The 27,050-nt window shown below is 41.1% G+C and overlaps 1 protein-coding gene across 2 annotated transcripts; it reads left to right on the top strand.

Annotated features, from left to right (window-relative positions):
- Window positions 1–225: 225 nt before the first annotated feature.
- On the top strand, window positions 226–27,032 carry ASMTL (acetylserotonin O-methyltransferase like). 2 transcript variants are annotated; one of them, XM_054974688.1, is made up of 13 exons: window positions 226–467; window positions 2,829–2,960; window positions 6,314–6,361; window positions 8,459–8,523; window positions 9,150–9,211; window positions 11,033–11,141; window positions 15,202–15,613; window positions 19,220–19,382; window positions 20,990–21,174; window positions 22,369–22,501; window positions 23,066–23,209; window positions 25,081–25,200; window positions 26,661–27,032. In XM_054974688.1, exons 1-13 carry the CDS (start codon window positions 375–377, stop codon window positions 26,876–26,878), a joined length of 1,884 nt encoding a protein of 627 aa, XP_054830663.1. In that variant the 5' UTR covers window positions 226–374; the 3' UTR covers window positions 26,879–27,032. The 2 variants fall into 2 exon arrangements, with proteins under 2 accessions (XP_054830663.1, XP_054830662.1); XM_054974687.1 differs by having other exon boundaries at window positions 11,018–11,141.
- Window positions 27,033–27,050: the final 18 nt, after the last annotated feature.

Here is a 27,050-nt window from a genome sequence, read left to right as displayed (position 1 = left end):
TCTATTATTCAGGAAGCCAAGAGATTTCCTTTGTTATTTGGTCTAAATATGAAGTCATATGCGGGCGGGGGGGGGGCAGTATAAAATCGTATTTTTTATAACTGCAACTCGCAAGACCTCTCCTTCGCCCTGCCTCCGACGCGGCCATGACAAAGGAGGAGGTCCTCCGTCCCGAAGCGGCCTTCCTTTTCCGCCCCCCTCGCTGAATCCGGGCAGGGAGGCGGAAGGACAGCTGTTCGACATCACCCCTCCGTTCTCCCGTGTGTGCTGCCATAAAAGAACCGCACGGCCGCTGGGGCTCTAGACTTGTGCGTTCGGTTCCTCCCCTCTTAGCAACAACAGCACCAGCAGCCGGCGGCGCCGCCGCCGCCGCCATGGCGCTGAACCCGGTTATTGGGAAGCTGGTCAGCAAGCGAGTGGTGCTGGCCAGCGCCTCTCCGCGCAGGCAGGAGATTCTCGCTAACGCGGTGAGTGCGACAGCCGGCCGCGAAAGGCCCTGCGCTTAGCAATATTTCTGGCAGAGGGGCTGTGGCTTTAAGAGGCCTGACGGGAAGTCTGCACCAGTTGGGTTTCTGCCTATCAGGCAGCCATTGAAAACTCAAGGGGGGGGGGGCGGCGGTGGCAATCTCATTGGCTGCCTATCTCATCCCTGCTACTGTGAGCCTGTGTGTGAGACTGATAGAACCAGAGGCGTGGCGTGCAGGGGAATAGAGGAGCGGCCGCCCTGGGCACAAAATTTTGGTGGGGCCATGCCCCCCTACAGGAGCGCTCCTTTGCCGCTGCTGCCTGCCTCGGCGCCCGCTCCAGTGGGCGCTGCAGGCAAGGAAGCAAGCAGGGAAGCGGGGAGGCAAGCAGAGAGATGGGCTGCCTCCCCCTTCGCCTCCCCGTCCATTCAACGGAGCTGCCGGGCACCCCGCCAGTGCGGCAGGCAGCGGGGAGACAAGTGGGGAAGCGGGCTGCCTCGCTTGCCTTCGCCGGCACTGTTGGGCGCCCAGTGGCGTGGCAGGCGGGGAGGCAAGCGGGGAGGCGGGCTGCCTCCTCGCTTTCCTTCTCACCCCTTCGCCAGCACTGCCGGGCGCGCTGGCAGTGTGGCAGGCGGGGAAGCAGGGAGGCAAGCGGGGCTGTGCGGTGCCTCTTTGCGTGTCTTCTCACCCCTTTGCTGCACTTCTGGGCACCCTGGCAGCGTGGCAGGCAGTGCCGGCAGCTGGATGAGAAGGCAAGCAAGGAGGCAGCCTCCTCTTCCTGCCCCTTTGCGGGCGCTGCCAGGTGCCCCAGTGGCGTGGCAGGCGGGGAAGCGGCGAGACAAGCGGTGAGGTGGGCTGCCTCCCTGCTTGCCTTCCTTCACCGGAGCTGCCGGGTGCGGCAGGCAGCTGCCTGGCAGTGCGGCAGGCAGCGAAGAGACAAGCGGGGAAACGGGCTGCCTCCTTGCTTGCCTTTTTGGCCCTTCGCTGGCAGGTGGGGAAGCCTGGAGGCAAGCGGGGAAGCAGGCTGTCCTGCTGCTCGCCTTCCTGTTCCTTCGCAGGAGCTTCCGGACGTCCCACCAGTGGGGAGACAAGTGGGGTGCCTCTTCGCTTGCCTTCTCACCCCTTTGCCACCACTGCTGGGCGCCCTGGCGGTGCAGCAGGCGGTGCAGCAGGGAGGCAAGTGTAGAAGCGGGCTGCCTCGCTGCTCGCCTTCTCCTCCCCTCACTGGCAGTGGGGAGGCGAGCGGGAAGGCAGGCTCGAGTGTGTGTGTGGGGGTGCCCCTGTGCAATAACGTGACCTGGATAGAACATAGCCTTCAAACTAGCATCTGCTAGTAAAGTTTGAGTGTCAACTTCCTTGACTCAGATCTTAGCTCCCATGCTAAGATCTCCTCTGCTTTGCTTTTTAAATGCCCTTGGAAATATTTTTAGGCAAACAACTGTCTCTGGTAGTTTGTATTGTCTAAATACAGTATGCATTTTATGGCTGTTTATATAGGAACAAACCCAATTAAATACTTCAGTCTCAGCATTTTGTCCTTTTAAATAACTGGCTGGTCTGTGCACAGGTTACTGAAACCAGACATGGTAATCGTAGTTGTTACTGAGATAAAATGGAGGAGAAGAAACCAATGTAAGCTGCTTTGGATCACATTTTGGGAGAAAGTGCAGGTATAGATGAAGTAAAGAAATAAAAATCCTAAACCCAACTTGGAAATAAACTTCATTAAAATTTGTTAGATTTACTGTCAAATAAGGTTAAGATTGGGTTGCCTGTGTACCACATTTCTTTATGCTGGACAAAATCTTGAACCGGTGTTGAGAGGAAGATTTTCCTTTTGTTCCTTTCCTCATACAATCCAACACTAGGCATTTTTCAGCATTCATTTGTATACACAATAGGAAAAGTTTTGGAAATTTACAGTGCCATCCTAAGCATGTCCCTTTGAAGTTTATTGAAATCATTGGGTTTAGAACAATGCGACTCAACTTAGAATGGCATTGCTAATATCTTTTTTAGAAAAGAAGATTACACTGTAGGCCTCACAATTACTCTCCTAATTGCAAAATTCATTAGTGCTGCTACTGTGTATATCAAGAGTTGAAGTGTGCTGTATATATAAATGGTCTGTCATATGGTATATCATTTGTAATCTGTGTTTTATATCAATCTGTCATGTTACATTTGCTAACATGACCTTATCTGCTGTTTTTGTAAATATGAATTTAGGTCAGTAAAACTAGTAGCTTTATAGATATCTAGGAATCTAGAGTCTCTAACTTGTTGAAGCACAGTATTGGGTATAAGTCACTCCACCAAGGTGGAGAGAAAACTTGCAGCCACTCAGTTTCTCCTCTTTTACAGGGTCTTCGATTTGAAGTTGTTCCTTCCTGGTTCAAAGAAACACTTGAGAAGTCATCTTTTGCAGCTCCTTATGAATATGCTGTAGAAACTGCAAAACAAAAAGCACTGGAAGTGGCTAACAGGATGCACCTAGTAAGCTTTTTATCTTCATTCTTGAATTTGGTGCTTCCAGAACTAGAATCTAGGTTATTTTGATGACTCTTACAGCTAAATCCGTTTCTCAGGCTGGTTTTTGCACTGACTGTTTTTTTCTACCTCGCTATATTTGGTGTGATCTTGAATAGTTCAAACAGCCTAAGCCATGTCACAAGGATATTATGGAGTTAAATTAATATGATGCCACAAATTCTACCCAAAGATAACTGGAGAAAGGATGAAATCCAGACATAATATATAAATAACACAAAAGCTGAAGATACAGAAGTCAGCAGAATTACTGTTGTGAATTACTAATTATTATTATTTATAGTCTGCTTTTCTCATTGGGATTCAAGGCAGATTACAAGTATAATAAAAAAAACCCCTTTCATTCCATCAGTAAGCAGTTTACAAGAATCTAACAGCAAAGATTCCTAATAACACAAGACAATGCAGTTGGCTGGGATTGTAGGACGGGGGGGGGGGGGGGACAACTAAGAACAATGCATGCAAGCATGTCTGTTTAAGGCCACAAGACACTTGGTGTAGGAAAATTGTTATGTCTAATAAAAAGTCACCTCCAAAGCTGAACCATTACAGCAGCATTGCACCTTCCACGAGAATGCCCTCCTTGAACAATTCTGGTTTGCACATTTTGCAAAATGATAGAAATGTGGAGACCTTCCTAATAGCCTTCGGCAGACCATTCCTCAATGATGAGAGCCACCACAGAGAATGTGCATGAATGGGCAGCTGCCAATTTTACCTGTTTGCAGGGTGGCACCTTCAAGTGGCGTTGCTCAGATGAGCAGAGCTTATAGCAATGGAAAATAGCAGGGAAGGTGGTCCTGCAAGTATGTGAGTCCAATGCCTTCAGGGACTTTGTAGGTGACAACTAGCCCCTTGAATTGAACCCATGGAGTGTCTACAGAATGGGAGTGATATGCAGATTCGGCTGAGCACCTGATAGTAGCTGGGCTGCAGCACTGAGGATACGAGCGATTTCACTAAAGAGCTGATGTCAGTGGTGATGTGGGAATCTGGATATCAACACAGGAACTGGGCACCAATATTAAAAGATAAGCCATGTTATTTATACTTTATTAATAAATACTCTTTTAGTAGAGCAGTTCATAAACGTTAAGAATCAGACATGTCACCAGCTGGCTGTCCTATGATATTAAGCTCATGGATAATACTACATTACATTTGCAAACACACCAGAACAAAAGCTAAGCTTTGGAGTGGTAGTTCCACTGGATCTTGCTATAATCATGTAGAACAAGACTGACACTGCATGTAAATACACTTATAGTGCAGACCTAAACTGAGGCACTGTTACTTGTACCAAGCCAGATTTGATTGTATAGTACTTTCAATTAAGTAAGCTTATGATTTCCGTACAACTTCATCAGAGTTCCTTGAGGTTCTAGTATGAGCTTATCTTCAAAAGAAGTCATTTACTTCTGTCTGAAAAATTGATCTAGGTTCTTTCCTTCTCAGTATTAACAAAATATTCTTCTGATAGGCAGCAATTGTCCTAGTGAAATCAGTGGAACTGGTATCAGTGGAACAAAATGAGTTGGATTCGCATGCCTTTGCTGTATGTGTATGTTATAAATATATATCAGTATACAACAAAATACATGTATTTATTACAGAATGATATAAAAACTATTACAGGACCAAATATAGCCTCAATACAAATTAAAATCATACAAAAAACTCAAAACAGAACCTTATACGACCCAGACCAAATGTGTTTCAGCCATGTGGCCTTCTTCAGTGGTCAAGCATAGTTATTAGACAGTAACTCCAGACAATACCATAATAATTAATAAATAAAATCAGTATAGGATCATGTGTTCCAATTAATATTAAAAGCTCAAGGCTTTTAATATGCTTAAAATGCTTAAAAGTCCTCATTTGAAATCACCTTCTTAGTCAGGTACATATGTCTTAGGTGATTATTCAAATTGGGTACCTGGAAAAGATATTTAGAATATCCTAATAGCAAATTTAGAAAAGAAACCAGTCACATAACTTAATTTATAATAATGCAGCATTATTAAATATTACGTATTTAATAATAAGACTCAGTATCTTAGAACTGTGACTACACGCTCAAAGTGTATGCTTACAGAAGCAGTTGGCGGGGCTAACTACTGTGTAACTGTTTTAATTTGAGATTTCTTTAAGAAATAAATCAGAATTCCCATAAACTGAAGCAGTTGGCAGCCCTAAGTGAAAAAAACAGTCTCTCAAAAAGTACTCAACTGAAAGAATCAATACATTCGTCTCTGGAGAAGCGATCATGCAAATGATAGCGTCTATGGTATGAAGAAGTGAGTGAGGGCTGGAGTTCTGTAGGGATGCACAATGACAGGATTTAAGAAAGTTCACAGGCATGTGTTTGAAATGTTCTGGAATATCTTTGTTCTATAAGCATGGACTGCTGTCTCTGGGCAACTTTCCTCAGGCCCACTTCATGTATTTCACAGGTGCAAACCCAGGTTTGCAACATAAGGTCAAACCAAATGAAGTGCTGAAGCATTCATGACAGTGTCTCCTGTGGAGATTTTTTTTTTGACAAATAGGAGCTGTACAAGACAGATTCAGACTTGGACCATAGCATAGGATCCCCTCCAGTGGCAAATAGATACAAGAAAATGACATAGTGGGAAAAAACCCTTTCTCCTCTTCTATGGTTGCAGTCAGTGCCTCCTGCATCTGCTATTACCCAAACCCCTCAAGAGTAGCAGTAGACACAATAAAATATCTTCCAGTGTATCATCTGATCTGGCATGGAGCTGCAGCCACATATTGCTTTCTGGTGAACTGTTCCTATATGATTCATATGTTTATAATCTAATCTTGCTGTGCATTTTTAGATGTCTGCTTAAAATAACATAATCACTAAGAAAAGGAAAATGTGATTTCAGGAGGGCTTTTTTTACACAGGTAATAAGGCTGTGCTGAAAGGAAATGGTTCAGAGAGATATTTTGATAAAGGGACAGGGACTGTAGACTATACTACTACTTATTGTCTGTTGCTGTAAGTATGTTCCTACTGAGTGGTTTCCACTTTGTTTAGTATGTAATGTTTCTACATTGTATCAGGTCTGTATCAGATTTCTGCTTATTTTCAAATTTCTGCAATCTATGCCTCATGTATTTAATGTCCCATGTTGATTTATACCATGCAATCCATCTTGAGCATCAGTGAGAAAAGGTTTTGTAAATAACAACAACAATAATAATGTAAATCTTCAATGTGTAAAGGAGGACTGGTTAAGCGTGATGGAAGCCCTCAAGCAAAATACAATCTCTCTCTCTCTCTTTTCCAGAAACATCTTAGAACACCAGATGTAGTTATAGGAGCAGACACTATAGTCGTAAGTTATGATATATACTAATAGCTGATGACCAGATAAATCCCATTACCAGTCTGTGATTTATTAATACTGTAATCCACAGTAGAAATAAGGTGTGCTTGACCATCCAGCTTGCCTTTCCATCAGTGAGTCTTTTTCAGTATCCATTTTTTTCATTTAGTATTAGTGTTTTATTTGGAACTATTTTCTAAGGTGATGCCTCTCTGTTTATTACAGTTCAGAGTGTGAAATTATACTTAGCTCACTTTTTTATTTAGTAGATATGCAGTTGTTAAGAAGTCTGGAGGCCTCCATTTCCCCTTAGTCAGTAACGTTACATTAGAAGTAGGTACCATATGGGTAAATACATGTTCCTAAACCTCATTTCCCAAGGTAACAGGAATGTATTTTCTAACGGGACACTTGTGAGGGAGACTCAACAGATGAGAACAGTTAAACCTTAACTCTGCCAATTTTTTTCTTGGTTGGGGAATAATTTAAAATTGTTGGATTGGGGAAGCTTTGCTGTGAAGTCATCACTCGGCAGTGAAAGAGTACCCATTTTCCCTTTCCTACTTGTCCCTAAATTAACATTGCAAGAGAAACACGGGGTTAGGAAATCCATCTAGTTTTGTCCACAGAATTCACATGGATGGAAGTTTCTTGTTACCTAGGAATCTACAATCAGGACAGTCAATTATGGCACAGAATTGTTTGTGCATGTTATACAGTTATAAGAAAAAAGGACTGCCTGTTACTGCATTTATATTACAGAGCTGAAGAAAAAGGTTTTAGATTCAAAAGTAAATATTAATATCCAAATAACTGATAAAAGCCCAAACTTCCCACTATCAATCTTAGAAAGGGATGCTGTTAAAGGAGTATATATACACATATTGGCATAGTGAATGATCTAGGAACAAGTAATCTCTCTATCTCATTCTGTCAAGTGTTGGGGGTACCTAATATGGACAACATAAAACTGAAATATTTTTTATACTAGTTTAATTTCACATGTGATCTGTTTGTGGGTGTATATACACATTAGTCACAAAAACTGGAAATTAATATTTATGTATCTGTTGCTTGTTAAGATTCTGCTCGTGAGGAAAACTTTGATATTCAGTACCATCAGACATCAATTTGAAAAGTGCATATTGTTATACATATGTAATTCTCTGCACATATGTCCACTAGCTGGAGTGACCCAATTATAACTAGAGATGGGCACGAACAGGAAAAAAACCAAACATGATGTTCGTTGTTCATTGCCATCCACAAACAGGGACTCACGAACAACCACGAACATGGCCCTGTTCATGAACATGTTCGTGGTTGGCTGTTTGTGGGGGCCAGCAGGCTCTCCTCCAGCCATCATCCAAGTCAAGATCCCTACTGCACCACGCCGAGAAACCTGACCTGAGCAGGCAGCAGGAAAGGTACCAATAATAAATAATAGCTTGGCCCAGAGCCTGGCAGCAGCCCTGGAACTTGAAGGGGTAGATCCCTATCCCACCACACACAAAGAAAAGTCATAGATGCACAGAAGTTAGCCGTGTTAGTCTGTGGTAGCAAAATCAAAAAGAGTCCAGTAGCACCTTTAAGACTAACCAATTTTATTTTAGCATAAGCTTTCGAGAATCAAGTTCTCTTCTTCAGATGCCTGATACAGAGACAGTCAAGCTCCAATGCACTCTATCAAAATGCCAACAGCAACTGTCTCTCTTCCTCTCCACTGTCTGCAAAGTCAGAGCTGGGAGCCCCCCTCCCCCCTGCTCTTTGCTCCCTTGTTGTAACAAATTTGGAGCTCCATACTTGAAAGGAAGACCTGCCTAATCAAGCTAAATTGGGCTTAGATTGGGATTTCCAGGGCAACAGCAGGAGTTCAGACAGAGTTCAGACAATCCCTGACTAAGTTGCCAAGGGAATTGATTGCAGGTGCCAGACTGGTTTATGAACAGCAACAAACGAGGCTTGCAACGACCACCTGTTCGTTTAGAATGGGGCCTCATGAACAGCTTGTTCGCGAACAACATATTGGGCTGTTCGTGGCTTTTTTTTTGTTCGTATTGCTGTTTGTGCCCATCTCTAATTATAACTATGTTGTTTATATTTCAGACTATAGAAGAACAGATCTTGGAGAAACCAGTGGATAAGCAAGATGCTTATAAGATGCTTTCAAGGTCAAATGTGCTTCCTGTGTCACAGTTTATATCTAAAATCTAGCTGTTTACAATGTTCTACTTTCATTATGGTTATGTGGCTTAGATGGGGATGTTATTGCCATTTAGATCCAAGACAGTAAGTTTACCTGTTGGATGTCAGTGGGACTTAAATTTGACTCAGTTGCACCCCTATATCAGTAGCAAACAGACCTATCGTGCAGTGGTGTACTGCTCTCTGTAAAGACTTTATCCAGTAGATTTTGATTTTTAATCATTTAAAAAGAAATTTTGTTGTAAGTGCATTTATATTTATGTCTGTACCTTTTCCTTGTGGGGTGAAGTCCACTGAATTGTTGTAACATAATATATATATTTGACTAACCATTTATACTGTTGTATCATGTTCAGTTTGGTGTCATGTTATTGTAGCAGTGCAGTAAGTTGCTCTAGTTTCTTGGAGAAAAAATGTTTTAGTTTTTTATTAATTTAACATTAGACCGGATGTATATAATACAGAATAACTTAACTTTGCAGCATTATTCAAAATAGATAAAACATACTTCTTAAAATGCATATACTATACTAAGCCCTTCTTAATAAATTGGTATTTAATGTAACTTAAATAATTCTGTTCCTCTTAATAGGCTGAGCGGGAAGGAACACAGTGTCTTCACAGGTGTTGCCATTGTTCATTGCAGCAGTAAAGGTAATTGGTGAAAACTAGTATAAATGCTAATGACAAATCAAAAATTTGCATTCATTCTGTAGCCAACAGAAGGCGGAACTTCAGCTTGGGAAAACCCTGCTGCTACTGTGCTGTGGTCCAAAGACACATTGGGTCCCTGAGACTTTTAAAACACCATTCTCCACAGCTGCTGTGTGTCTGCAAAGAAAATGTGCTGGGTTTTGTGTAATTTGGCTTTTATTCTTTATTGTTGTGGTGAGCCTGGAAATTTCTCATCAAGAATCGGGTTTGCCTCTTTGTTCATACAGAAGAGTACTTTGCTTATGAAGGAATCCATTTTAAGCTTACTGGGGCCGCATAGAGTAGGTCAGACTCTCATGGGTTTTAAAATTGATGACACAGCAGGTACCCCCAAACCAATAATTTATTTCTTTGGAAAATGCATATGTCACCTCTCTAGAGGGCTGCTCAAGGTGTATGATCTTCCTTTAATTGTGACACAAGGTGGCTTGTGGAATCCTCTGTGGGACACAAGAGGCAACACTACATTCATAGTACCAAATAACAGAATGGAAGAAATGGCAGAGAAAGTCCCAGCCTTGAGACTGATTTTGTGTGTCTGGACTGTTAATTAGAATTTGTAGAATAGGCAGAAGAACCAAAAGCTGAAAATATCACAACAGAGAGATACGTTTTTGGGAGCCACAAGTGGTGGTGGAGGTACAGTGGAAAATTAATGGAGCTGCTCAGAAGATTTGTTAAAAAGAGATCTGGAGCCCTGCCTAAGTTTGGATACACTATTTGCAAAGGCAAGGGGAAGGTGGAAACGTTGATGTTAAATGGATGGAGAAGATAGGCATATTGTAGGAATAACTCAGTATTCTTAGTACAAGATAAAATCTCTATATTATACATTTAAAGTTTCCAATCCAGCTCTTGAACAAATCAGTCAATTGAGGCAACTTACAAAAAATAATCAGCATTTTGAGCAAGGTTGAAATCTAGAAATCACTTGACCTTAGTTTTAAGTGAACGGGTTATTAGCCACCACACATTTAGATCAAGGGTAAACGCCAATTGATTTTAACACATTTGGTGGATTTTCAATAAAGCAAAAAGATCTGGAAGGAAATACATGGGGAAATTCAGAATATATTAAAGTTTAGATTCCCTTTGGAAACAAAGAATATGCTATTAGGAATATTGCCTAATAAATTACCAACAGTCTTGGAATAAATATTTGAATATGTGGTGACAGCAGCTAGAATCATTTACACAGCAAAATGGAAATCAGACGTCTGTTAAGGCTTAGAAGAATGGGAAAACAAACTTGCAGAATACACCGTAATGGCAAAGTTAACAGCTTATTTGAGAAACAGATCAATTATGAGTTTTCAGAAGAGACAGAATTACACCCATTGACTTCAGTAGAAGGGGGTAATTCTGTTTCGGGTTGCACTGTAAATGTTTCAACTGCACTTTTTAAAAGTTTTTTAAAAACCCTGGACACCCTATCTGAAGTTGGTTGGGGGGGGCAGAGCAAGACCAGAGTAATGAATCAGCATTCACTTGATATCATTTCATTTGCTGAGAGTGGGGAAACTTGCAGTTTAAGAATGTCAGAGCATGTGTTTCAATGTACTTAATATTATGGGGAGAGCAGGAAGAGGAGGAGATGTGGGACTCTTGCTGCCGGTGGCAGCCACGTGTCCTCTGTAATGTAGCTTTGGCCTCCATTTACTATTATCTCAACTTTCCCTTGATGTCTAAAGATAACAGTTATACCTTCAGGTCATTACTTATCTCATGTGTCCATTTTTTACTAAGGTTTTGCTTTTCTAGATAATCGACTAGAGACTGAAGTAACAGATTTTTATGAAGAGACAAAAGTTAAGTTTGCTGAACTCTCTGAGGAACTCTTGTGGGACTATATCCACAGCGGAGAGCCAATGTAAGTATGGTAAATGGGGGTTCATAACTGAATTTAAATGCATTATTTAATGGCTCTACAAAGTTTATATTGTGAGGAACTGCATGTACACTGTGCAAAAGTGTGATACATAAAACAAACATGCAGTCATAGCCTGAGAACATAATATTGTAAAACATTTTCTGTTTGGCTTCTAGCAATAATGGGATTAGTAGAGGCAGTTTATCAGATTTCAGTAGAGTGGGGTGGAGGGAGAAGGATTCACATCAAGGCTTATTGTATAGTCAAATATTAAAACAGGAACAAGTGTATGTAAAAAAACCTTTTTATATTTTGTAATAGTGACAGTGATATTATCTGTGTAGGGCAGTGTCCCTCTATTTTTCTAAATAAAAAGATCTATGTTATTGGTATGTGCACATTTCATTTACAGCAATAATTACTCATTGTGATAGAACTGGTAAGCGAGCCTATAGTTTAGCTGTTCCAGAAGAATAGTCCTTACGTGGTTGGAAATATGGGGAAGAGGGGACTGTCCCCTGTTTTTCCTCACTGGCTCCTCACTAAGTTACTAAATGATTCAGACTTCAGGGCGATAATCCAAAAAATCTATGTATTTATTACATTTTTATCCCACTTTTCGACCAAAAAAAATAATGGCTTCGAAGAGGCTTTCAGTAATTACAAGCTGTCACAAATGGCAAAAAAATATAATTTTAAGGCGGTTTCTCTCCAGGCACACAGTGGACAGCTGCCTCTTTTCTGTCTGGCATCACTAATAGTACCTGGGAGGAGGGGGGCTCTTGGGTGGAACTGGTTCTAGGCACAATGGAATGATACCTGGCTGCAGTGTCTTTTCTTCTGTATACGAAAAAGCTTCTGAGCATCTCCATCTCTCCTCTCTACTGCAGTTCATTGTTTATTTAGATAAATAAAGTTCTGTTTTACTTTTCTCCCCAATGGGGACACAAGTAGGGTTGACAGGCTGCATCTGGCAACCCCCAGGAGAAATTGAGGGGTGGGGCCAGGTGCACCAATGTTGTGCTAGGGAACTGAAGCCACATCTGATAAAAACTGGAAGTGATGTCATTAAATGCTCTAGAATTTATAAAAACAAGAGTTTTTAAAATTCTACAGTGTCCACTATGTCACTTCTAGTTTTTACTGGAAATGATGTTAGTGTGCAGGGACAACAACAACAAGTCTCCATTTTCTCTCCCCATTTCCTCCTGCTGGCATCCGAGGTACCAATGGGCAAAGCACTGGAATGCCAGGAGGTCTTTTGAAAGAGAAAATTCAGAATCCTTGCTGAATGCATGGAACTCACAGTATGGCTTTAGAAACTTGTCTCCTAAAGCATGCAGCTGACCAGAGTGATGTGATTTAAGTAGTAAACTTTTGGGATTTTTAGGAGGAAATTCAGGCTTATAACAAATCCATAGGTTCAAATTATGATGTTTGGCCTGTTGTTGGGAGAGATGGATGGTGGACTTAGATGTTTCTCTTGCTATGAGGATTTGGTAACTGATTCCTAATTATAATTGTAAATGTGTGATTTAGAAGGGTCAAAAGTACATGGAATGAAAAAATGAGGTTGTAGACTGCCGATAAAAATGTATGATCTAGAGGAGAAGCAGGCCCCCTGGGGGTCCTGGAAAATGTTTTCAGTGGAATCTGACACACCAGTGCCCTTAAAACAAAGAGATCAGTCTTCCTGCAAAGGGCTGCTCCCTTACCAGGGAGTTTTATGGTGGTTGTCATGTTGGCAGTGTGAATGTTTCTCAGCTGGCACTGGCAATGGAGACTTCACACATCACTCATCATACAGCATTATTAGATGTGTTTTTCCTTTCAGTCCAGTTGCATATTATGTCTCCCCTCCTCCCTCCACTGCAGTTGTCATGCCACTGTTGTGGGTCCGTCCCCACTGTCCCTTTTCCCCTTTTTTATTTTTCGGCACCTGCCTGACGCTGAAGAAGAATAGTGCAACACTTCAGCCCTGAGAAGAAAATGGGATATTGAAAGAGAGGGTTCATTAGTGTTTGGTTTTGTCTGCTAAAAGAACATTTCTGAAGTGGTCTCCACATGAATTGTCTCTAAGAGACAAATAAGTTTTGTCAGGGTTGATGGATTTCCATAAGGGGAAATACAGCCCCTGAATTAGCATAACAACAGAGCCCACATTTACAATGAGTCTTGAACAAATTATCTGGTCAGGAAAGCAAAGAGATTCTGTAAAGTGGTGGGGGTGGGGTGGGGGCAGGGATCTGCACTTTGTCTTCAGGCCAGTACTGAAATGTATCGAAACCTAAGCACAGGAGTAACTAATTCATTACTAGGGAAAGGGGTGGGATCTGTATTGATCCCTTCCCTCACCCAATTGAAATGCAGGCCCCATCCTTTCAAGGGGCATGTTACTTAGCAAAGTAATGTTTGTTCTATTTTTCCCTTTTATCTATTTATACCCCACTTTCTCCTCAATAGGAATCCAAGGTGGCTTACATAATTCCTTCTCCTCCATTTTATCCTCACAACAACCCTGTGAAGTAGGTTAGGCTAAGAGTGAGAGAGCAACTTTCCATGGCCAAATGGGATTTGAACCTGGTTCTCCCAGATCCTGGTCCAAAATTCTAACCGCCACACCATGCTGGCTCCCAAACCAACAAAGTGATTCAGTTCCAGGAAATAGTAAAGAGTCCATTAGCACTTTAAGACTAACCAACTTCCAAGGAAAGCACTCTGCCTTGTACTCCAGATTTCCACAGATAATAGCAACTGTAGTTTTAAAGTGAATATGAGAGGAAGGGGGCATTTCTTTTTGCTGAAACTGGAGGCTTAGGTTCCCTTTTGCATCCATTAAAAAGATCATTCCAGCAATGTCATGCTAGGAAAAGTTGTTTTCTCGGGTAAATAAACCATTGATTTTAATGCAAAATGTAGGCTTTTTGTGACTATAGCATGGATGAAGGATGACAACTTGTGGAAACATACGCATACACAAACAAACTTCACATTACTTCAATTGCTGAAAGGGGATAAAAGATCTGTGTGGAAGCAGCCAAGGACTAGTAAAATTTCTGTAGTCTCAAATGAATTCATAATTATCATGATTGGTGTTACCAGGGCTTTTTTTCAGGGGGAATGCAGTGGAACGGAGTTCCGGAACCTCCGCACCGCTCTGTCTGGAGATCAGGGGGCAGGGCCACCAGTCATGTGACCATTTTCTCTGAGGGCAACTCACTGAGTTCCATCACTTTTTTTCCCAGAAAAAAAGCCCTGAGTGTTACTGTCTATCTATGAGCAGTGGGATATTTTAAAGGGACTTTCCAGAATGGTCCTCATCTCAGTGGGTACTGAATGTGACCAGCAAAGTGATTTTATTATGTATTTAAAAATGGATATGCTTCTGTCTGTAAAATGCTAAAATAATCCTTGCTATCAATACTAGTTGGCTAGTGTAAGAAGCTTTATTAATCAAACTGAGTTTTTGAATAATGTCTAGAGCAGTCTCAAAAGCTTATATAATCTAATATGTTACATGTGTGAAAGATCTCAGGTTGTTTGTGCCTATGTCGCACATACCCTGATTTTGTGTAGTTTCATGAAGGGTGCTACGATAATCATTGAGTTAGTGGGAGCCATTGGCCTCCCATGCATGAGATGGATTGGTGTGTGCTTTAAAGGTACGCGTGATCATCCTTGCTTCCACTGCTCCAGGAAGCTTAGGAGTGGTTCCTGCTAACTTTTGCTCCCACTTCCATAGCAAAGCAAATGAAAACATTCATAGTTTGATTTTAACCAAGGCAAATATATGATTTGAGGTAATTTATATACTACCTTGATGTATGAATTGGCTCAATTAATTTCCTGTCTTAGTGTGTATAAATCAAGGCCAAAATATTTTTTAAAATGACACTAGTTCTTTGAGACCAAGATAGCTTTATTCCTCTTGTCTAAACTGTTTAGGTTTCAATATATGCATATAAGATATTAATTAGTCAAAACTGAGGTACTCATTTTCTTGGCTTATCTTTTAAAGTTTTATCTTAAGTTTTATCTTTCTTTTTTACCTTATCTTTAGGGACAAAGCTGGTGGATATGGGATCCAGGCTCTTGGGGGAATGTTAGTCGAATATGTTCATGGAGATTTCTTGAATGTGGTAGGATTTCCTCTGAATCGTTTCTGCAAAAAGTTAGCAGAATTATATTATCCACCCCCAAAACACACCATCCACCATATAAAGCATGACTCTATCCCTTCAGTAGAGACCTTTGAGATCTCAAGCGATGGGGAATGTAACTCTTCAGATAATACATCATGCAAAAGTGCTAAGAAACAAAACAGCAGTGAGATTATCTGCACCTCAGGAAAATGCAGAAATGGCAACGGTAATTATAATGTGTCTATGGACAGTCAGAATGGTGTAAAGGAAAATACAACACAATTTCCAACTAAACTTCTGCAACTACTGGATGGTTTCAAGGCATCGAAGGTAACAGTGTTCATGCATTTGTATAAATATTTTTCAGCCTGAAATTTTTATTCTGATACATATATGTGGTGTTTTGTTCCCTTTTTGTGACCTATATATTCCTACCTTCTTGATTTCTTTAGTGTTTCCTTAGATTTTCTCTGCCACCAAAAGCTCATCGTAGTTCTCTTTCAGATGGAGTAATTGTATAGGAAATCTTAGCTACAGATAGTAGTATGACAGAATGATCAGCATGTGGGTGTGAAGTAAAAAAGGAATCTTTTATGCTAGATGAAACAGAACAAGAGTTTATTAAGTACATATCCATAATGTTTGCAGAGTATTTTACAAGTATATTGCTTTCAGAATAGGTTAATATATGCTTTGTGTTGTCATACTAGTCATATATTCTTTAATGTTTATTCACAGACCCAGTCACGAAGACTAATTTTCCACACAGTAACCATGTATGTTGAAAATAGTAAATAGACTCAGTCACAAAGATTTATTTTGCTGTATTGCTACTTAGGCTGCGTTCATCTAGAAAGTAGTATACATAGACTTCTTCCCTCAGCCCTTCGCTCACAGGATAACAGAGTAACTCTCTCCTCTCACCACACAGACTCACAGAACTAGACAGACTCACTGAAATAGACTGACCACTTTCCCCCTCAGCTCTCTGACTAAAACTGCAGTTCAGTCTGTCTTCTAGGGTACAGTTACCATCCAATCACAGCTAGACATGAGCACGAACCAAAAAACCCCCGAACCATGGGGTTTGTGGCTTGTGGCTTTTCACTCCCACGAACTGGTGCAAGTTCACGAACCAGTTTGTGGTTTGTGGGGTTGTAGTGCTCCTTTCCGGCTGCTTAGCAGCAGGGAAAGGGGCATTTAATTGTTTAAAGGGCCCTTTCTAGCCACTTGCAAGGGGCAGGTCCCTTTAAACTATCAGCTGGCAGGGGGGAATCCCCCCCTTGCCGCCTGCCAGCTGATAGTTTAAAGGGACCTGCCGCTTGCCCTTTAAACGGCCCAAACCCCAGCCTTAGCCCCAGCCCCACACTTACCTTGCTGCTGGGGTGGTGGAGGCTGTGGACCAGCCACACTGCGGCCCCACAGTCTCCTCCTGCGAGGGGCGGGAAGGCCGTTTTTGGCCTCTTCTGCAGCTGCGTGGGTCTGCAAATACGGCGGAGGAGGCAGGAAAAGGCCTTCCTGCCCTTCAAATGGCCACCGCAGGCCTGCATGGTGGCGAAGAAGGCAAAAAACGGCCTTCCCACCCCTCGCAGAAGGAGGCTGTGGGCCTGCAGGGTAGCTCCACCACCCCAGCAGCAAGGTGGGGCTGGGGCTGGGGGTGTATGGGCTGGGGTGGGTTGGGGAGCTGGGGATGGAGTTTGGGCTGTTTGAAGGGCCCTACCGCTTGCAAGCAGCAGGTCCCTTTAAACTATCAGCTGGCAGGCGGCGAGGGGGGATCCCCCCTCGCCGCCTGCCAGCTGATAGTTTAAAGGGACCTGCTGCTTGCAAGCAGCAGGAAAAGTTTAAATGGCCATTTCCCCGGGGAAATGGCCATTTAAACTGCCTCTTTAATATGAACCAAACGAACCAGTAGACCAGTTTGTGGAAGTTTGTGGAAACAAGGTTCCATGAATCATTGGTTCACAAACCACGAACTGGCCTGGTTCATGCTTTTTTAAAGTTTGTATTTAGGTTCGTGCCCATCTTTAATCACAGCATGCTTCACTCACCCATCTAGCTCTCCCACTCCTTACTTCAGAGGCTTGAAAAGTAACAAATATTCAAACCCCAACGTTAACCAGTAGAAACAAAACACAAATTATATGACAAAACATTACAACTTAGTTCTCAATGGACCAAATGCTTTGGCTGTATTCAGATGGCACAACAATCCTGTTTGTTCATGACCCGCACAAACCCAATGTTGCCATCCATGAGGTACTCCCCTCTTTCTTCCCCCTCTTGCCCTCTCTAATGTGTGGAGAACAATTGCAGTCTTCCTGATTTTAGAATCCTCAAATCAAACTTCGGGTTGCCAGGATATCCAAATGCAGTCACTTAAGCAGATTGGAATGTGTTTCCTCCACATTGGGCATTAAATTATGGTCTAGAATCCAAATTTGTGGGGAGAAGGCAAACTCCAGTTTTCCAGGCACCCGCAGTTATACATGACAGAAACTGAAGTTTGATTCAAGGCTTAGAAATTAGGAAGCTTTCAGACTTTCTCAACAAGTGATAGTTTACAAGTAGAGCTAGAAGGCAGATTTATTCCTATCATGAACCTTTGCAAAAGTCTGCAAGCAGAGAATGGAAGGTATAAATTAAGGGTCAGTGGATATGGTCATTTTCATTTATTTTTTATGTCGTCTTTGATTCTCACTGTTGTCGTTTTGGAGTGTTTTTAATGCCATGTTTATAACGTTTATGCAAAATCAACGTAAAATAATGTTAAAATGTGTTAATTTTAACAGAAAAATGGGATGAGAAAGAAAGGAGGGAAAGGAAAATAAAGGCTCATGTGTTTATTTCTTACAAAGGTAAATGAAATTAAATGAGGAAATTGAACTGAAATTCAGGATCATCCCTAACACTTGCCTAAACCTTCCTTCGCCTGCTAAATGTAGGATTTTCCTGTTCACAACATATTCTTAGTTCTGTGGCTCATCCCTTCTATACTCAAGGTTGACACCCAATTTCTGCCACCTCCACTTCCCTCCTGTCCTTGCCCAAACCAGTGCTGGGGTGAGATTCATTGTTCATGCATTTTTAAGGGTACTGCTGCTGAAGTTCCAACTTTTTACGCTCAAGTAAGTTTCACTGCTCAGAAGCTGTTGTGCAAAAAAAAGTCTTCTGGCTGCTGCTTCCCAGTGTCACATCTCTAGTGCTCTCCTTCTCCATTAACAGCGGCTGATTATTTTGTTAGGCTGCAGACTTCCCATTCTCAAAGCCTCTGAGCAAGCAGATGGTACTTTTTTCTAAATTACTTGAAAATGTCATTTATTAATCCCTACTGAAAAGATAACATCACATAGCATAATTTTATTTTAATACGTCTCAATATATTGCATGACTGTGATACCCTTTGTATGTATCTCTCCAAATTTTGCCTGGGGCAGGTGCTCCTCTTGGGCTGCTGAGATGGCAGAAATGTGTACAGGTAGCTGGCCCAACTGGGGCTAACTGGCTTCTTTTGCTCTGCAGTCTTTCATTTGATGACAAGAACAAACTGTGGCAGTAGCAACAGCACAGAGCAGGAAAAATCAATAGAAACAATTCCACGCATTATGGCTTTCATATGACTTCTCTGTGCATAGTCTCTTATCTGATGTGATCAATGAGGTATTTAAGTGGGTGAACTGGCATGTAAATTGATGTAGTTTCACTGATGTTAGAGATGCTGAGCAAGCTAACATAGACATTATGAGATTTGCAGTGTCGTCCTAAGCTGAGTTACACCCTTGGAAGCTGATTGACTTCAGTGCACTTGGAAGGGGGCACTTGGGAGGATGTAACTGTGCTTAATATGATGTTATAAGTGGCTTATGAGTCATTTAATTTTTAAGAGGATTACAGGTTTTGGTTTTTCTTTTAGTAATGAATAGCATTTCATATCTCCAGGCTTTGTTTGTGTCCAGTAAGCTGAAAATATTTGATCTTCTAAAAGAGAAGGGTGCCATGAGCTCTGTGGATGTTGCAAATCAAGTTAAAGCCTCTGTGTGTGGCACAGAAAGACTACTGGATGCCTGTACTGCACTTGGCCTACTGGAAAAAAACCATCAAGGTGATCTTTTAGTCTGAAGCAATTGAGAAAGGAAGGCTAGAAGGGCCTTGCGATGATATCTTAAAGCAGCTGGGTTGTTAACTAGAGTATTGGTTCATAGAATTCCAGGGGGAATATAGGACAAAAAAAATCTCCTTACTTTTAAATGAACTTGGCATAACCTTAGAAAACTATGTAGATTAGAAAATAACAAGTTCTGTTCCCGAAGAAGGGAAGAAATGGAACTATACATTCCTTTTTAATGTTGCTGCTGTTGGACTGTAATGGAGCAAGGTTCCTGTTTATAGTTGGATACACACAATATTTTATTTCATATGTGCAAGCAAGTCCAGCTGTCTTTGATCACATTGGCACAAATCCTGTGTGAGAACTGGCAAATCATGGATAAGCTTGGTAGCAGTTTTGGGGATCATGGAAACACTTTGTTTTCCAGCTGCTGTGATATATAACTCCTGCTCACTATACTTGGCAGCCAGGTTACACAATGTATATTTTCATACAGATAAGTATGTGGTAACAGGTGAAATTTCTGGAATAGTGAAATAAAACTTACTGTGTGAATTTGCTTAATATACATATGCTGTGATCATAAGCTTGGTAGCCTTAGGCATTTCAGTGCTGTCGATGAAATACCGACATGATGTTCTCATGAACACTTCTGGATCGTGTGGCTTTTGACTGGCTCTATAATGTATAAGCCTCCCCTGACAACACCATCACTAAATTGTTCCCAACCAACCACTCTATTTTTGATGTCCCCTTCTCTGCACCTGAATATCAAGTCCCATTCCCTAAGGCTAATACTTATCTCCAAAACTGGCTCCCCACAGTCAACATTAGCAAGATGAAGCAAAGTGAGATGGTTGCCTCAGGTGGTGAATTTTAGCTGCTGTGAAGGGTAGCAGAATAGGAGACCAGCACTTGAGTCATAAACAAATCCAGTCAAGTTTTTCTTCCACAAACCTCATGCAAATGAGGAGGCACACGAGTAGAAGGAGTTCCTATTTCTGCCCCAGGCATCAAAATACCTTGCCCAACTCTTCAGTCAGTATCCTATGGGAAGAAGTACCTGCACGGATATAGGATACTTCCCATTGTCCCACTTGAACAAAATGTACCTAAACTGAGGTTTCAGTATTGTCAAATTATGACTTTCAGGATTGTGCTTCTTACTGTATTGCAAGGATACATACAAACTGATTACAAGGAACAAAAATAATATTTGGCTTTGGTTAAACTCAGCTTGCCCAAGCAAGTCCAATCTCATCAGATCTCAGAAGCTAAGCAGGTTGGCCGTGGTTAGTAAGTGGATGGGAGACCTCCAATGAAGAGGCCGGCAATGGCAAACCTGCTTAGCTGGCAAAAGGGTTGCAGAGGCTGGCAATGGCAAACCACTTTTGTTAGTCTCTTGCCACCAGGGGTTGCCATAAGTCACCACCAAACTCAGCTCAGAGTCTTGATTTGTGGACCTCAACCACGCTGTGAAATTACACCAATGTCATACTCTTTAGCTGGATACTTATAAAATGAAAATACTATTTTCTTTTACTTTTTAGGAAAAATGGTGCTCACATTTCTTTTTCATTTTCCTTTTGCTGTTTTTAAAGGTTACAGCAATGCAGAATTGGCAAACTTATATCTGGTGTCAGATAGTGAATCTTCACTTTACAACTTTGTTCTCTATTGTAATGATCGCTTGTGGCCTCTGTATACACATTTGGAATTGGCAGTCAAAGAGGGGACTTCACAGAACCATTGCACATTAGGGAAGAAAGAAGAGGATTTGTTTCAGGTATGGAAGATGATGCATGGGAGGGGGGGCCTTCAAAACCACATCAGCTTAAAAGAAGCGATTACTATGAATAATCATTAGGCTGTTTTTGCCATTATCCAAAAGACAACTGCATTCAGTGGTCACAGTAAACCGGGAAGTTACTACCATACACTCAGGAATTAGTTTTTAAAGGCCTTGGCTGATCAGCACAGCAAGAATGGGTCCTAACATTCTATTGTTTGCAATAATCTTATGTTGATTTAGGGTGCAGTCCTGCAGTGCTAAGCAGCGTTGCCCCATTTACTGAAGTGAATGGGGATAAAATGGAATAACTCTGCTTAGGATATCACTGTAGGGCACTTGCACCCATTTCTCATTTAAAAGAAAAACCTGTGTCTGTCAGGTTCCAGCACTTTAAATTGCATATATCAAATTGTTTGCTCATCTAGAACAACAACAAAAAATCATTGTGCATAGAAAATTGGTATTTCTAGATGAAAGCTAGACTAAGTCTTTCTCCCTCCATCTAGTGGTTTATGTGGATGGAACTCTTTTGCAAGGAGAAGCAATTTTTCTGCATACCTACAGAATCTCTTGTATGTAGAAACTCCTACAAAATTAATTTGTTCCCTTGCAATAAGAACAATCTTGAGGAGCGGAATGGGTTAAAAAAAATAAAGGGGGGGATTATTCTTGTCTCAGAATAATTTGCCAGCATTGACAAAAGCCTGTTTAGTAGGTTCCTCGTGTGCAGAATTCAGTGATTTTTTTCTGACATAATCCAGAAAGCTGGACTTTTATTCCTCCCTTCCTCCAAGGAACTGAGAGTGGCATATATGGTTCTCTCTTCCACATTTTATCTTCACAACAACCTTGTGAGGTAGGTTAGACTGAGAGTGACTGACTAAGCTCACTTAGCAAGCTTCATGATAGAGTGGGAATGTCTTTCTGTCCTGTTTTGAAATAGTCTGCAGAAGTAGTCTGAAATGGTTGGCACTGTTTTAAATAGATCATGCTGCAATTGTAACATAACTCTATGCTAATATAAATAATATAAAGAGAAATAATTTAAACAAAGTTTATAAACTTTGGTTATTCTTACCCAGGATTGGCAGAGAAAAAAACATAGTATAACATTAAGGTATGTTATATATGCTGTTCATCCTAACTGTTGTGAATGAATTTAAAATCTTTGGTGTTTTTTTTTTTCAGGATTTCTGCTATCAAAGTACAGAGATGAAGCAGCGTTTTATGAGTGCTATGCACAGCATTGCCAAGGTGACAGCAAGAGATGTTGCCTCAGCTTTTGATCTTTCCCAGTTCAGAGTTGTATGTGACTTAGGAGGTAGGCACACCTTCAGAAATCTCTGTGTCCGTTGACAGAAAATGTTGTCATCATAATTACCATAATAGCTGAACTTGATATTCTCAAAATACATGTGTTTTGTATTTTGAGTGTGTTAATGTTTCTCTTGTTATAAGCTTTTGGGGGAGGGAGGGTAACATCATAAAACTTCTGTTGGTGATACTGTTAGAACTTTTGTTGGTTTTTGTTAACTTACCAAACATATTCTAACAGTGCAGTTCTGAGTTTCAATGATTTTGACTTAAGTGGACTTAGAAAAAAATAACTCTGCTTTAGCTTGCACTGTAAATTATGTAACAGATTAGGGCAATTTAAGGTTCCATGCTGAAGCTTTCAAGGAGTTTCATTTTCAAAGGATTAGTGTTGTCTCTATTACATTTGTATCATCCTTGCTCCAAGGAGCTCTTTTTCATTGTATCCTTGTAACAACCCAACCAGGTTGGTTAAGCTGAGAGTCAGTGATTGGCCCAAGGTCATGCAATGAGCTTCATTCAGTTTTAATTAGACTTAACAGAAACTACCACTGTATGAAATATTTTGCAGGCTGCACTGGAGCTCTAGCCTATGAACTCGTTGAAATCTACCCAGAGATGAAAGTTACTGTATTTGACCTTCCAGATGTCGTTACAAATGTCTCCAGCTTTCAGCCTTCAGGACAAAATACAACTCAAGTATTCTTCTCATCAGGTAAACATATCCATGGAGCATTAAGCATGTTAGTGCATGTGGATACAAGTGAGATTACTCCTAAGGCAAAACTCTTTATGATGAACCTTCATTTTGACTTTCCAAAAGGCACTGGTGAAACTTGGTATCCATAGTAAATATTTAAGGCCTGCTTCACATATAATTTTTTTTACACATAATGCATTGCCTTTTTTTAATTTACTGTGTTTATAGTCTGTCTTTTCCATCATGGAACACAAGGTATCATACCAAGGGGTCGCAAGAGACCCAGACCCAGACGGGGACCTGAAGTTGCTGCATTGGTGTCTTCCGGTCCCATGCTTATGTTGCCCATTTACCCAGGAAGGATCTCTCCAAACTGGATGAGTGGTTAATAACCCACATGAAGTGTAAAGTGATACATATTACAACAAAAAAATTCCCCCCTAATTCACATATATATTGATAGGGTCTGAACTGACCAGCAAAGAAATCTTGGGGTCATGGTAGTAAGCTCAATTAAATGTCAACCCAACGTGCAGCAGAGATGAAGAAGGCAAAGTTTGTTCTAGGGATTATTATAAAAAGGACTGAAAATACAATGGCCATTCCATAATGCTCTTGTATAGATCTGGTCCCTACATTTCAAAAAGGGATATGGTAGAACTGGAAAAGGGTACAGAAAAGAAAAAGCAATTACGACCAAGGGGGTGGAGCACCTTCCTTACAAGGGAAGGCTACATAATATTGGCTTTTCAGTTTAGAAAGATGATGGGGGAGTAGAGCGCTCTTTCCATTTTATTTCTTTTATTAGTCTGCTCCCTAGTCCTATAATCAGTATTTACTCTAGTTTTGCCAGTAGAATAAAGCTGTACTAATTAAGCGAAAGTGATTGCCTCGATTCTTACCTGTGTGCCTCATTGTAGCTCATGTTATGAAAGCAGATCTATTTAGATGCTCCTCCTGGCACTGAATTGGAGAGAAGGGCAGGGATCAGGAGGTAGGGATGTTCTACCAGAGGGAAAGGCTCTGAACCTCATTTAAGAAGTTGTTGGGGAACCACAAGAGATTCCTGCTGGATTCCCTCACCGAAATTCTGAGCAGGGCTTCCCCTCTCTCAATTGCTTGATGGTTGATTTTCTGAGTTCAGAGAGAGGGTGGCTTGTTTGGCACTGGAGCAGAAGCATCACAGTTGCTAGTTTAGAAGTTATAATAAACTGACTAAAAAAACAATGAAGGTAAAGTCTGTCTACGGCTATTAACCATTATTACTTACTGAGGGGAAAGCAAGAGAAGAGAAACCTAGGTCAGGGAGTTCATATCACCACCTCAGTTTTGAGGTCAATTTCTGCTGATTATTGTTTTGTGTTTTCCTATTTTAAACTTTAAATCATTATGGATATCTTGACAGAAAGATGGAATATCAACTCATTAAATAAATACAGCAGCTTTTCCAGACTGTGTGAACATCAGAATACGTTTTGTTAGCACCGGAAGATTATTTCCATAGTTCTCTTTAGAAACATGAACAAGTTGAACCTTTTGTTTGATCTAACAAGGCTTTTCTTGTACTTTTATGTAAATGGGTACACTAGCTCTTCTGAAATGTGGAATATTTACTTTGACCCAACTAGATTATTTTTTTTATCCTTGAACATTTATAAAACACTAACATTAGAGTTCTTAACTTTCTTTGAATATCCCATATGTTCCAGAGCTTTCTAAGTGCAATGGTGAAAACCTTTACTTTCTTCCCCAAACAATATCCCTGCTCCCCACATTATGAACTTTGACTGCCAAGTTGCTGCTACGATATCCATTGTGTATACAAAACTACTGATATGAAATTTAATCACATACGTTAACACAAATGAAAATATATTTTCAAACAGGTGACTTCTTCAAAGATAATCTTCCAGAAGCAGATCTTTACATTCTTTCACGAGTTCTGCATGACTGGTCTGAAGAAAAGATTCATACCCTTTTAAGCAAGCTATCTGTTTGCAAGCCAGGTAAGAGGTGTGGAATTTCTCAATTTCTCTTGTTATGTACAATTCAGTACTTAAACAGCAGCTTTATTGCAGCACTGGATGCTTTCCATGCCATTAACAGAAATAGAATGAGCCAAAATTTGCCTTGTGTTTAGTTTCCCCTCTTCTTCTGAAATGCTATTTTTTTCCTTTAAAAAAAATCTAAATATGGTGATATTTTCCAGTGCTGGAGAGAGGGAAAACAGACAAAGAACTGAAATTAAAAATAAATAAGTAAAGTGATGCAATGGTGGAAAAGAGTGGGGAAGATTTGCATTAAAGTTGCTTTTTAATTGTATTTTTAAAGGATACATGCTTTTTCACATTGAAGTGACCTCACAAAAAGGTTTCAGCTGCTTAAAAATGGCCCAAACCCCATCCTCTAGCTCCCAGCCCTAGACCCACACTTACCTTGCTGCTGGGGTGACGTGGCCCAGCTGCCATGCGGGCCCATGGTCTCCTCCTGTGAGGGGCAGGAAGGCTGTTTTCAGCCTCCTCCGCTGTCCTGCGGGACCGCAGGGCAGGGAGCCCAAAAACGGCCTTCCTGCCCCTTGCAGGAGGTGGCTGTGGCCCCACAGGGCGGCTCCACCACCCCAGCAGCAAGGTAAGTGTGGGGCTGGGGCTGGGGGTGTGTGGGATGGGGGTGTGTGGGGCTGGGGCTAGCGTTTGGGCCATTTAAAGAGCCCTGCTGCTTGCAAGGGGCAGGAAAAGTTTAAATGGCCATTTCCCCTGGGAAATGGCCATTTAAACTGCCCCTTTTATACAAATCAAATGAACCAGTAAACCAGTTCGTGGAAGTTCGTGGAAACGAGCTTCCACGAACCACTGGTTTGCAAACCACGAACCAGCTTGGTTCGTGCGGGTTTTGTTGTTCGTATTTAGGTTCACGCCCATCTCTAATCTGGAACACTTAGATTTAAATCTGCCATGAAGTTGCTGACTGATGTTGGGCCAGCAGTGACTCACTCTCAGTCCAACCTACCTCATAGGGTTGTTGTGAGGATGAAGTGAAGAAGCACAGAACAATGCATGCTACCTTGAGCTCCTTGGAGGAAAAGCAGGATGAAAACGTTCTATATAAATAAGAACAGCAGCAAAAAAATTTAAAACCTGGAAAAGACCACCCAATAAAACACAAGCACTGTGGCACAGTTAAAATGAGATTTCCTAATTAAAATGCTATTGAAACAGAAAGAACCTGACATCTGACAAAGGGAGACTAGAAAGGAATGCCATGAATAAAAGGCTCTCAAACTCCCTTGTATATGAAGAAACAGTGTTCTGATATATTTCCCACAAAAACTGCAGAGAAAGAAGCAAATCTGCTAGCTGAAAGGGAGGAACACCTTCCTGTCGTAGAATGGGGGGAAAATGGCATTAAGAATTTTGAAATTAGGAATAGGTTATTAAACAATTTTTTGGTTTTCCTTTTGGATATGCAGGGAGTGCGTTGCTAGTAGCAGAAACTGTGCTGGATGAGAAGCGAACATGTCCTGCTCGAGCGGTTCTACAGTCTCTCACCATGACTGAAGGCAAGCAAAGGAGTGGTTTGGAATACCAGCAGTTATTGGAAAAATATGGATTCACCAATGTACAGATTAAGATAACAGGAAATCTACTGGATGTAATTCTGTGCATTAAGAAAATGTCTACCCATTAAAATGAATGATATTTGAAGCAAGCCAATCCATCAGCTAGAATTAATATAAATTTTTCTATTTGTGACCTTCCATGAAAGACTTTTGTGTAACAGGATAAGCTGTGTGTAAAACCTTGTTCTGCTTCTGTTGATTAAAATAGCACTAAGAAAATTACTGCGAATCTTCTTTTCC

Source organism: Eublepharis macularius, chromosome 3 (genome assembly GCF_028583425.1).
Source record: "Eublepharis macularius isolate TG4126 chromosome 3, MPM_Emac_v1.0, whole genome shotgun sequence".
Lineage (NCBI taxonomy): Eukaryota > Metazoa > Chordata > Lepidosauria > Squamata > Eublepharidae > Eublepharis > Eublepharis macularius.
This window is presented reverse-complemented; position numbering and strand designations above follow the sequence as displayed.